Raw genomic sequence first — 13,322 nt, 5'->3', positions numbered from 1 at the left:
CGACATCTGAAATCAATACAAAAAGGAGAGACATATTTTCAGATAACTCCCTACAAGAATGAAAAACACTTTAAAATATCACTTTGGTATATTTTTACTGATAAATATTACCTAGAAGCAATAGGTAGCATGGTTTTCTAAAGATTTTAATTTTTTTTTTTTTACGTTTCATTTTTTATTTTTAATAATACATTTCCATTTGCTTGTACTCAAGCTTTATAAACGAATGTGTTTAGAATGCTCCCGGATCAAGTTAGTTTAACCAGATAGCACATTTACTCGTCCTGAATGAATGTATTATATATTTGTACTTTTTATTAGGATATTTTTATACTGAGGGCATTTTTTTTTCCCACATAGAATAGGGTTTAAAGGCAAATAATCACACTTGATAATTCCAAAAATTTTTTCCATAAGCTGTGCTAGCCAAATGTTAAGTAAAAATACCTACCACGGGTAGGAGTCCAGGGAGGTCCAGTTTCAGAAACCCTGCTTTTCCCTGGTGGAATAATTGGATGGAAGGAGAGCTGTGGACAGGTGTCATAACTAAACTGTGTGTAATTGTACGCTGTGCTAGTACATATGAACTGTATTAGTGCAATGAAGTATGGGATCATATCATTAGATGAGTTACAGATGAATGCTGCCAAAGAAAGAAGGAGACCATCGTGGAGCCTGTCCACACTCCTACTAAGCTAGCAAGGATCCAATATCGTAGAGAAGTAACATGGTGGTGTGGGAGTATTAACAGTGGTGGGGGACCCAAAACCTTTTATACATGGTAACCTTTGCTGCATTTTTACTCCGTAGACTTGGGTATTGTTTACAAAACATGGGGGAAGGAGCAAATCTCAACGAATGTAGTTCCCAGAAGTGATCCAAGATATGTATTGAAACTATCTATTTAAATGGTTTATTCTATCTTGTTTCTACCTCCCATAGGAGGACCACTGTTCTGAGAGAAATGAGAGTTTGATGTGTAGTAATTGTTATAGTGCATTTGTGCTCCAATCACCATCCAATGTTGCAGACCATGGGGGTACGATAGACGAGATTCATGACGCTTGGCAACAGCTCTAAAATGACTCTTATAAACCATGATATTTCCACCTTAAACTGAACCTCTTCCATAGGTAAGAAACATGATGGAGGGGGATTATCAGAAGACTTTACATCAGTTGGTGTTTTAATTCTTTTAAATTGTCTTTCCTCTGCTCTTGGTACTTCAGCCGTGCACTTCCCGACAAAATATTCACATAACTCTTTTGTATTTAATTGCATTTCTCTATTCCATCGCACTACTTTGATAACATAATTTGTTTTCATATAAAAAAAGCTATAGAAGACCTTTTTACACAGTTTGACACATGGTTTCCTAATATTAAAAGCTTGGCAAGAAAGAGAGGAACAAAATAAATAAAGTGAAAATCCACAGTCTACTGCCTTGAGAGTCCTTCTGGGTGTCTTTGAATACTGGATGCTGATCAAGGACAAAACACAGACTGCTCCGAGTATATAACTGTGTGTATTTTTGTAAATAGATTGAAATACCTTATTTTTTGTTGCGAAGAAGGTTTCTTTACTAAATTCGTACTGGAACGTTTTCTGACCACTTCTGTTTCTGGTACAACAACTACAACTTGTGGGGTCTGCACAAATCCCCAGCCATTGTGAACTCCGATATGAAGCCTTCGTTCTTGAATTATTACGACAGCACCATCAGTTCTAGAATTATTCTAAAAGAAGATAACCACAAGTTAAAAGTGTCTCTTATGAGCCACTATAAGCATATGGATTTCAGTGATTATCATAGAAACATAGAATGTGACGGCAGATAAGAACCATTCGGCCCATCTAGTCTGCCCAATATTTCAAAATAATTTTAATTAGTCCCTGGCCTTATCTTAAGTCTAGTATAGCCTTATGCCTATCCCACGCATGCTTAAACTCCCTCACTGTGTTAACCTCTACCACTTCAGCTGGAAGGCTATTCCATGTATCCACTACCCTCTCAGTAAAGTAATACTTCCTGATATTATGTTTAAACCTTTGCCCCTCTAATTTAAGACTATGTCCTCTTGATGTGGTAGTTCTCCTTATTTTAAATATACGTAGTCTTCTTTACTGTGTTGATTTATTTTATGCATTTAAATGTTTCTATCATATCCCCCCTGTCTCGTCTTTCCTCCAAGCTATATTAAGTTCCTTTAACCTTTCCTTGTAAGTTTTATCCTGCAATCCTTGAACCAGTTTAATAGCCCTTCTCTGAACTTTCTCTAAAGTATCAATCTTTCTGGAGATAGGGTCTCCAGTACTGAGTACAATACTCCACGTTGGGTCTCACCGGTGTTCTGTACAATGGCATGAGCACTTCCCTCTTTCTACTGCTAATACCTCTCCCTATACAACCAAGCATTCTGCTAGCATTTCCAGCTGCTCTATTACATTGTCTTCCTACCTTTAAGTTATCTGAAATAATTACTCCTAAATACCTATCCTCAGATGTTGAGGTTAGAAGGGTATCAAATATCCTATACTCTGCCCTTGGGATTTTACATCCAAGGTGCATTATCTTGCACATATCCACATTAAATGTCAGTTGCCACAGCTCTGACCATTTTTCTAATTTTACTAAATCATTTGCCATTTGACGTATCCCTCCTGGAACATCAACCCTGTAGATTATCAGTTGTCTTCTACTCCAAATGTAGCACATGTATAACTAACTGATTACTATTAGTTCTAACACTTTATTGGTTGAAGGACAATTGCGCATACAAGTGATTAGTTAAAAGTTACACTTTTAAATACTGTCTTCATTCATCATTGTTTTCACATATTTGATAATTTTACATTACCCATGTGACAAATGCTCCTTCCCACGTACGTTTGCCACAGACTTCTGGAGGAGTGTGGAAGCCGGCCTCCTGCCCACCTACTATTGTGGTACACCGTTGGGAGCTACCATGCCCAGCTGCCATTAGTAGCTTTCTCTGGGTACCCCTGGCTCGGAAGTTTCCCTTCACGTGAATGGAACCGAACGCTAGCTCTGTGGCGGCCGTTTGCATGAACCAAACAACCACTATGGAACTAATTTTGGCATGAGAACTTTGTGGGTTCCCGGTTACCTCAGCGGGACCTAGCCACGTATGCTCTTGAACTGTTTTCGGCATTAGGTGATTGTGACGGACTGCCGTCACTAAATATCATGTCCACTGCTTATTTGTGTGGTTTCCCCTTGTATTTGTATGCATTTAGTGTATTTTTCCTGTTCCCTGTTCGGGAGAGGTCATATGAACGAAACCTGTTCGACCCCCATAGGGGACCACCCTGATTTCCCATTTAGAATGCAATTGGGTTACAGGGAGCTCCGTTACGACCATGCGGTTCCCGGTTCAACTTGGTTCACAGTTTTAAAACACTTTGAAATTCGTCAGGAGAGTGCTTTTTGGAGGGAAGGTGTCTGAGACTAAAGGGAAACAAACACTACCTAAGAGTCAGATGGAGCACCCCCGTATTGCGGCCGCAGGAGCTCCCGAAAGTTTACCAGCAAAAGCACCAAATGCCCTGGAACTATTTTGGGCACAGTACCATGTGTGCGGCCAACCAAAACTTTAAACACGGTGGTGTTTCCCCTACACTGCATGGATCTGAGCGCTATTTGGAAAACATTGGAGCTCAGATCAGGGCTATTTAAAGATGTATTATTTGTGGGGTTATTTTGTGTTTTATTATGTTTTGGGGTACTTTTATGTTTTTATATTTTTGTGTTTGGCTCTCTGTTCCTGGGAGATAATTAGCTTACCGGTCTTTAACACAATTATCTCCCAGGCCCAGAGATTCCTGGGAGGGGCTTGTGCTGAATACAATGGAGACCCCCTGCTGGGGTCTGTGCATAGTAGGCAGAGTTTGGCTCATTAAAATCAGTACTCTGTGTCGTCTAGTTACTGGGAGGGAAAGGGCTTTAATCACTGTTGAGCACCTTGTTGCAGCTCGTGGAGGATTCGAAAGGGACAGTCCTTGTAAGGACTAGAGCTCCTAGGACTGTGTGTCGTCCAGTCCCTGGGAGGGAATAGAGCTAGTCCCCTATCCTGTTCCAGGACGGAGAGGCTCCAGGAGGACCCCAGTCAAGCCTTGGCGACCGGGGCAGAAGAGCTGACGTTTTCTCCTGTTCCAGCTAGGAAGCAATACTTGGCAGAGGTACCCAGCTGGGGTACAGGGAGCTCCGCTACAACCCACACTGGTAAAGTTCTGAATTCAGAATGGGAATCCAGTGGGACCAAGGTAAGTTATGATGAGACAGCGGAAGGCTGTAGTGGTTATTGTGCATGGAGTATTCCTTTAATTCAAGAGCTCCTTAATTCCTTTGATATCATCAGTGTTTTCAGTAAACCTTAAAAACTAGGATAGCTGCTATATATATATATATATATATATATATATATATATATAGTTTTTTTTCGTTATTAATTATTTAAGTGTCCCGCTTTATTTACATAAGTGTGTATGTTTATTACTGATCATAGCTTGACGTTAATGTGCTTTTTTATGGCTCGGTGGTTAAAGAGGTTTTATCATGTTTTCCAGACCAGATTCCCCTTTCTGCTTAAATATGAAGAGCGTTTATGAAGAACAGCTGCAGACATTTGGAAGTAATCATCCCTGGCAACAAACTGATTGCAAAAAGTATAACATTGATACAATTTCAGTGTACAGTAACAATTAAGGAAAGGGTAAAGACATTTTCATTAAATTTCCAGTCCTTGCCTTTTTAGGAAACAGTTGTTACGTCAGTATGAAGGTTGTTTAAATATGTCTAAAAATGAATACTTTGACTAATAGCTACATTAATTTCCTGGTCTCAGAAAAATTAAATCACTAATATGACAAGATACTGTTCCAGGTATTTTATCAGTTTGTTCCAGTCTGCCATAAAACCTTCATGCCCATACCACTAGACATATTCAGGTCTAATATCCAAATCTCAACTCCCAATTTCAGCATCTGTGATAAAACATGATATAACAATGTTTAAAAAGGAGAAATCAGCTAATTACGGAAAGAAGGTCTGATATTTACTATATATACTGGGAAATGAGACAATTGTGTCATAAATGAAATTTCGTATAATTCATCTTTTATTCTTGACAGACTCTATAGCAGGTGATTGCAATGCATTATAAAATTCACCAAATTGCTGTAAAAGTTATAAACTGTATAAAAAATATTACACTGTAAAGGAAGATTAGTCAGATATAATGATATTGTAATTAAGAGTTTTTAACAAAAAAACAGTCAATTTATATTATTGCCTAATATTAGATTAACACTGAGTACAGTATGCAATAATTTTCTCATTATGTGTTAAAATGTAAATTAAAACATGTTTACAATATTCTTACAGCCATCTCTATTGCCTTATTGGAGAATTGGAACAGAAATGACAGCTGAACTATCTGATGTACACGTATCATCTAGTCCAGGGTAGGCAATCTTTGTCACTCAAGATGTTGTAGACTACATCTCACATAATACTCTTACAGCCATAATACAAGCAAAGCATCAGGGGAGATGTTGTCCACAATATTTTGAGTGCCAAAAATTGCCTACCCAAATCTAGAAATTGGCTATAGATGTCCAACACACTTCTGTAGCCAATTATAGTCTTCCTCAAATGCCTAAACTTCCCATGAAGATATTAATCTCCAAGTATAACTCTGCCTGATTACTTGGGTGATTTTACTGCTGTTTGCAGACAATTGCCTCACACAAAAGAACCTCATGGGTGGGGTTTACTGGTGACACCCACTAGAAGGCTCTCTTACATATCCCGATTACATAACTACAATGTTTGGAGATATGTCTCATACCTGCATAGTCACTAGTATCAGGGTTAAGGAGCAAGTATTCTGGGTAAAAGTACAAAGTATCAAAGTGAAATGGTATATTCATGAAGTCTTAGCAAATGGAAATATTTTAACAGTGAAAGGAAAAATTCAGAGTTGACAAGTTAGCAGCATCTCAGAGCCTCAGAGCAATTGGGATTAATTCTCAGGATGATCTTAGTCACCTAACCTAAAACCCATTAAGCCTAATTCTCCAAACTATAACTCTCTTAATCGTAAAATCCCTAACCCTAATTCTCGAATGCTGATGCTTGAAAGTGGGCTTTTCTTTGTTTAAATGACCTGACCCTAATCCAGTTGAACAGAATAGTAATTAATCAAATGTCAGATTGATAATTTAAAGGAACACTATAGTCACCTAAATTACTTTAGCTAAATGAAGCAGTTTTAGTGTATAGATCATTCCCCTGCAATTTCACTGCTCAATTCACTGTCATTTAGGAGTTAAATCACTTTGTTTCTGTCTATGCAGTCTTAGCCACACCTCCCCTGGCTATGATTGACAGAGCCTGCATGGAAAAAAAAAAAACTGGTTTCACTTTCAAACAGATGTAATTTACCTTAAATAATTGTATCTCAATCTCTAAATTGAACTTTAATCACATACAGGAGGCTCTTGCAGGGTCTAGCAAGCTATTAACATAGCAGGGGATAAGAAAATCTTAATTAAACAGAACTTGCAATAAAGAAAGCCTAAATAGGGCTCTCTTTAAAGGAAGTGTTTATGGAAGGCTGGGCAAGTCACATGCAGGGAGGTGTGACTAGGGTTCATAAACAAAGGGATTTAACTCCTAAATGGCAGAGGATTGAGCAGTGAGGCTGCAGGGGCATGTTCTATGCACCAAAACTGCTTCATTAAGCTAAAGGTGACTATAGTGTCACTTTAAGGACCAGAGAAGGGAATTGGAATTTTTAAGCCATAATATCAGTGCTGCAAAATATTTCCAATATGACTATGTTGGTATTAAATTCACAATTTCCTTGTCCCTTATGAACAATTCCTAGCATAATAAATAACATTGACAGTTTGTTGAGTAAGCCCTAGGGTGAACTATTTTAAAGAAAACCTTTTTCTTTGCCAAAAAGGCAAAATACAGTATAAAGAATTATATATAATTGAATATAGCGACTGGTGTATTTCTGACTCCTGGTGATTATAATTTAATAATTTCCTCGTTTTATTTGAAGGATAAATAAAGGATCTGAATAGGGTTGATCCATCCAATAGCTGAACTGTATTAACATGATGCTAATGAGTTTGCAGGGCCATAGTGACACAAATCATTGGAAAATTGCACATTGACATGGAAGCAGCGAGTTGACCTAGCTGAATTTAAAGAAGGATATGCAACCATGAATTATAGCTAGCTGATAAGTCACTGTTGGTTTATAAGGTTTAATAATGTAGCCTACAATTGAATGCCTGAAGTCATTTTTTTTTTTTTAACAAATGACATTCTCATACAAATGTAATTGATTTAAAACAGTATATTAGAACAAAATACAATATGCTTTTTTTTATTATTTAGGACAATGAAACTCTGTGGCATTTATTCACTAAATAGTGAACTGTGATGAGAGGCAAGAGGAATTGTCTTAATTTAGGCAAAATAGGTATAAATATGACCGCGTTGGGCAATTTTTCTAGCTGACTTACATTTGCATTGATTTTGCAAGGTTGTTTTTCAATTCACCTGTTCAGCGAAGAAGCTACCTGCATAATAAGCAGTGATGCCGTGTTCTATATTGATGGCCTAAAATTGGCTAATCATGCCAAACTGAAGAGGAAAAAAAAGAAAATTCAAACAAAAACCACGAGACTAACTTTACCTTTGGTAAACGGTCACTATTGACCAATCCTGCTAGTTCTTCTTCAAATTTTTCCAACATGGGATAGAGAAACAAAGATAGTTTGTCTAAGTAACAAATCACAGACTTCTGAAGACACGGTTTCTTAAGTCCATCACCTAAACAGCAAAATAAATATTGTGGTTATTTGATCTAACATATACAAGGCTGCCCTTCCCACCCAATCAAACCTTTCCAATTCTGCAGTCCTTTAAGAAATTCTTTATATTCACTTGATTAAGGCATATCTACTACGCAGTTAAATAGTCAGTGTAGGGATATTAAAAGGTTACTATAATGTCCATGACCATTTCTTCTTTTAGAAGTGTCAAAGATAAGAAATCTGTAAGTGCAGATCTCTCAACTTGAGAGATTCAATATGCAGAGTAAAAGGCACTTAGGCAGGCCGGAAATCTGTTCCAGGATGCTTAATGTCAATTCTGTGCAAATACTACATCTGCCGGGGACCAAGTGACAAATGCCAAATAGGGCAGTATAAACCCCCAAAATTTATAATAAAGAAGGACCACTGTTTTCCTAACATTATAGTATCCCTTTGACTTAATTCCGTCACACTCCCCCCTTTCCTGCTAGCAAAGGGTTAAAAACATCAGCACCCAGAGGGAACCTAAAGTGCATGTGTGGAGAGTGCCGTGCGCACATTAGGGCTTCCCATAGGAAGCACTTAATCAATGCTTTCCTAAGGGGGATTTGAAGATGCTGGACTTCCTCATGAATAAAGTGGGGACTATGAAGTGCCTCTACCATCTGTCTGGTAGACAGCCACTAGAGGCAGTCATAACCCTGCAATGTGAACATTGCAGTTTCTCTAAAACTACAACATGTTCAGCTGCAGGGTTAAAGGGACACTGCACTCAGCCCACTTTAATGAGGTTAAGTTGTCTGGGTGCTATAGTTTCCCTTTAATAACAGCAGGGTGCTGTACTACTGTACTGAAAAGTTTCTCGTTATGTCCCCATTACCTTTACTAATCTGTCTCATTTTTTTAAAGTGGGACATCAGGTCTCTGAAAATTAAAACCTTGAATAAACCATTGAAAATCATTTATAACAATCTTTATTCATGGGATGCTCTCATTTCTTTTAAATTTATTAAAAACGTAGCAAATAACATCCCAGCAAGCACAGCAAGGGCATACATTGCAAATTAGGTAAAGAAATAGAATCATTGTTTCATTTCTTCACTTCTCTATTTGTTTTCTCTATGCTGACTGAACAAGAAGCCAAGATGGTGGTAACCAAGTGCTTTCTACATTTGGTGGTTTCTACATTTAATTTTATTTTTTACAAGTCACATATATCCATTTGTTAAATATAGGATAAAAACAATCATATTATTAAAAATCCCAGGAAGTATCAGTTCCACTCTAAATTACATAGTGCTTACAGTCTTCAGTTTTTAAATACATTTAGCAATCAATTTTTTGCTTTAAATGTTGCATAATATTTTCCTCCACTTATTTTAGATTGTAAGCTCTTTAGAGCATTGCATTCACATTTTTTTTTTCTTTTCAGAGAACATGCAGTGTTTACATTACAGCCTAGTGATACCTGCACTGGCCACTCCTCAGATGGCTACTGGAGGTGCTTCCAGGTGCAGTGCACTGCCATTCAGTGTCTCCACCCTCTGCATCAAGACACTGAACCTTCCTCATAGAGATGCATAGATTTAATGCATCTCTACGAGGAGCTGCTGATTGGCCAGAGCTGTGTTTGACTTGAACACAAGTAAGATTTTACTATATTTAAGGGGAAAAGGGAGGCCAGATGGTGGTTTTTAACACTATAGGGTCAGGATATACAGTGTAAATGTGACTTAATATTAGAGAGGTTTGTTGAACGGAGCCCTGATTGCTCTTCCTTTAAGATTGGATATACAGTGTAAATGTGACTGTGAGTATTAGTGAGGTTTGTTGAACGGAGCCCTGATTGCTCTCAGAAATTTAAACAAGACCCCAAATAATTATATATATTTGAAATAAAGAATGAAGGAGAAACCACCTTGTGACAAGACGGGCCGTTCTCCTTCAAACCAACCCACAGTGAACGTCTTATAGAAAATAAATAAATTGTATTGAAAATAACGGTATAAAAAACCAAATAGCTTTAGGACTCGTCAAAAAATCTGGCCTATTAACTGCATGGTATATCAATCACAAGAAAATGTAGCAATATACACTTAGACAAAGTTGATGCCAAAAGTGGTGATAAAAGTATATAAACCACTGTTGGATGTGGCAATCTAAACTTAAATTAAGTTAATTGCTAAGAGTGATGGTTCAATGGATGGATCAATCACTAATGAATGATCACTAATGAATGTAGCAATATACACTTAGACAAAGTTGATGCCAAAAGTGGTGATAGGAGTATATAAACCACTATTAGATGTGGCAATCTAAACTTAATTGAAGTTAATTGCTAAGAGTGATGGTTGCAATGCAAACTAGACCTTGCAGAGGGCCACAGAGTGCAAAGTTACTTAGTCTGTCCTATTGGCTGCATGGTATATCAATCACTAATGAGTGTAGCAATATATACTTAAACAAAGTTAGTCTAGCCTATTAGCTGCATGGTATATCAATCACTAATAAATATAGCAATATACACTTAAACAAAGTTGATGCCAAAAGTGGTAATAAGGGTATACAAACCACTATTAGATGTGGCAATCTAAACTTAAATTACGTTAATTGCTAAAAGTGATGGTTGCAATACAAACTAGACTTTGCAGAGGGCCACAAAGTGCCAAATTCCTTAGCCCAAAATTAAGGTCAAAAAAGGGGGTGAGGGGATAATATGTATCAATCACTTAAGACTTAGACAAAGTAAATGCTAAATATGAGAATTGTGATAACAAATCACTATTAAATGTAGCAGTTTAGCCAAGTGGATGCTTAAAAGTGACGATTATAATGCAACCTGGACCTTGTATGGGGTCAGAGAGTTGCAAAGTAACTAGTACATAATAGAAATCGAAAGGATAGAGGAGATCATGTAGAGGAGGAAAATATAGGTTAGAAATGGATTCAAATACACAGAGGCTGAATAGATCAACCTAACAGTAGCTCTATATGATAAACTCCAATACCCCAGCGTATTTACCAGACCCAATCACCTCAAATCACCCCAAAAGAATGGCTGTATTACACTAAAGAGTCCACTATTGGTTAAGTAAAATCAAGAATCAAAGATTACATCGGGTAAAATTATATATATTTGCCCATTTTACATCGCTGAATCTTGGCGAGTATATTCTTGCTTATAAGTAGTATAAGTCAAGCCAAATCCTTGCTCCCGACACCATTCACCAAGCCACAAGTTAAAGTCCCTGATACGCATCCGCCTGTCTTTCTGAGTGTTATGCACAGGCAGAACTTCAGAGAATGACAGTGTGGAAGCAACCTGACTTATATCATTGGCAAAAATACAACAAAACTTCCTTTACCTCTGAAACCTCACTGCAAGTCATTTGTCCATAGCAGTGAGTCATTTGTCTCTATATGGACAAGTACATCCAATTCCATTTCCTGGTTTGCGAGCCTAAAAATATTACAAATATGTCATGTCTCCAGTCTCTGTAAGCAGTAACTCAAGGAAGACATCTCAAAAGGCCACTACGGTCCAGCTCCACACCTCTTATGACAGAATCCCCCAACAACAACTGCTTTCTATCAGGCCTCACCTTATCCCTGTTGTCATTGGCTGCAGTCTTGCACAACTTTGACATAGAGGATGGTGGTTCCACAAACTCATTGTCTGCGTCTGTCTCCATAACACTCCTACACTCAGGGTTCGAGCCTGTCTCCATAACACCACTACACTCAGTGCCTAAGCCTGTCTCCATAACGCATTGGACACTATCGAGAATAGAGGCACGCCTACTTTTTGAGACTGTTAAAAACGTGATGGTCGGCACAGGAACACGTGATCTGAGGAAGCCTATACGGCGAAACGCGTCATCACGCTAGCACGCAGGACGTGAGGGAGATTGGACGCTCGAAAGACTGTGGGACAAGTTTTATGATATCCAGAGATACCGGTGTCCGGATGTTTAACGATTTGTTTGAATGAAAGTCTGAGCGATCTTAAATCTAACCTACAAAAGTCTGCGGAGTATTTTACCAATAACATTTATTTTATACTTGACGGCCGCCCGATCGTTTTTTCCCCATTGGAATCTGTAAGCAGTTCATTTCCTGGAGACACTGTGTAACAGTGAGAAAGCGAGGATAGCCTGAGCAGTCTCTTTACCTGCTCCATGTTTGTGAGTGTTCATCACATTGTTTAAATATTTATAAGTATAAAAACAATATTATACTATTGCATTTTGTCTCTTTTTGTTTTACATGTGGAGAATCAAGTTATTCTTATCAAATTTGGGTTTGTATACCTTATTAGCTATACTGATTCACAAACTAGCACTTATTAATCATTGTTTAAAACAGAATATTTTTTCTTCTTTGCACTTTAATAAATTGTATAATTGATAGTGCATAAGATATATGTCACAATATTGGGTATTTAGCACATTTGACACTTTAGCACTTTTATGAGTGTTGTGTTTTGCACAGATTTGTGAATGCACAGTTATTTAAAGGCACAGCGCACTTTATGTTTGAACCATTTGTATTTTAGTGTTTTATGAGCTTTTACACTTATAAGGTGCTGCTATTATTTAGTATATACAATTTTTTAGTCACTTGAAATACATTGCGCCATTTTAGCTTGTTATTTGGTTATATTGTCTCCATAACACCACTAAACTCTGTGCCTGAGCATGTCTCCATAACACCACTACACTTGGTGCCTGAGCCTGTCTCCATAACACCACTTCGCTCAGCGCCCAAGCCTGTCTCCATAACACCACTACACTCTGTGCCTGAGCATGTCTCCATAACCCCACTACACTTGGTGCCTGAGCCTGTCTCCAAAACACCACTACGCTCGGCGCCCAAGCCTGTCTCCATAACACCACTACACTCTGTGCCTGAGCATGTCTCCATAACACCACTACACTTGGTGCCTGAGCCTGTCTCCATAACACCACTACACTTGGTGCCTGAGCCTGTCTCCATAACACCACTACGCTCAGTGCCCAAGCCTGTCTCCATAACACCACTACACTCTGTGCCTGAGCATGTCTCCATAACACCACTACACTCGGCGCTTGAGCCTGTCTCCATAACACCACTACACTCTGAAAGTGCTGAAAATGAATTATGTAGAACAACAGTCTGTGCAATATGCAATTTATCCACAACTCTAAGTCTACCATATCCTACAGTAATCCATCTGCCATTACTAGGACATCTCTGTGGCAGTGGCTTTGCAACAGTCCCAGTCTCAGTTTGTTTAATGGAAAATTTACAAATCTCAGACTTCAAAAATACAATCTCCTGCCGCAATATAGAAAACTGTCTACAGATTAGACAGCATCCAAATCTCTGTTACTTAGCTCTGCCTCTGCTAAAGGATAACTTACACTGAGATATTGAGAGATAATGCATAATCGGGGATGAATACTGAGATATTGAGAGATAATGCA

General features: G+C 38.1%; 1 protein-coding gene across 1 annotated transcript in view; it reads right to left on the bottom strand.

The window, feature by feature from the left end:
• NPHP4 (nephrocystin 4) overlaps window positions 1-13,322 on the bottom strand; it is a 311,285-nt gene that overhangs the window by 188,458 nt on the left and 109,505 nt on the right. The window contains exons 6-7 of the mRNA XM_063435987.1: window positions 7,737-7,873; window positions 1,552-1,736 (exon numbers count right to left, since the gene is read on the bottom strand). Coding sequence (XP_063292057.1) covers window positions 1,552-1,736; window positions 7,737-7,873 — 322 coding nt within the window. The remainder of the gene's footprint in view (window positions 1-1,551; window positions 1,737-7,736; window positions 7,874-13,322) is intronic.

Source organism: Pelobates fuscus, chromosome 11, assembly GCF_036172605.1.
Source record: "Pelobates fuscus isolate aPelFus1 chromosome 11, aPelFus1.pri, whole genome shotgun sequence".
Taxonomy (NCBI): Eukaryota; Metazoa; Chordata; class Amphibia; order Anura; family Pelobatidae; genus Pelobates; species Pelobates fuscus.
The sequence above is the reverse complement of the archived record's forward strand: the minus strand, read 5'-3'. Positions and strand labels throughout refer to the sequence as shown.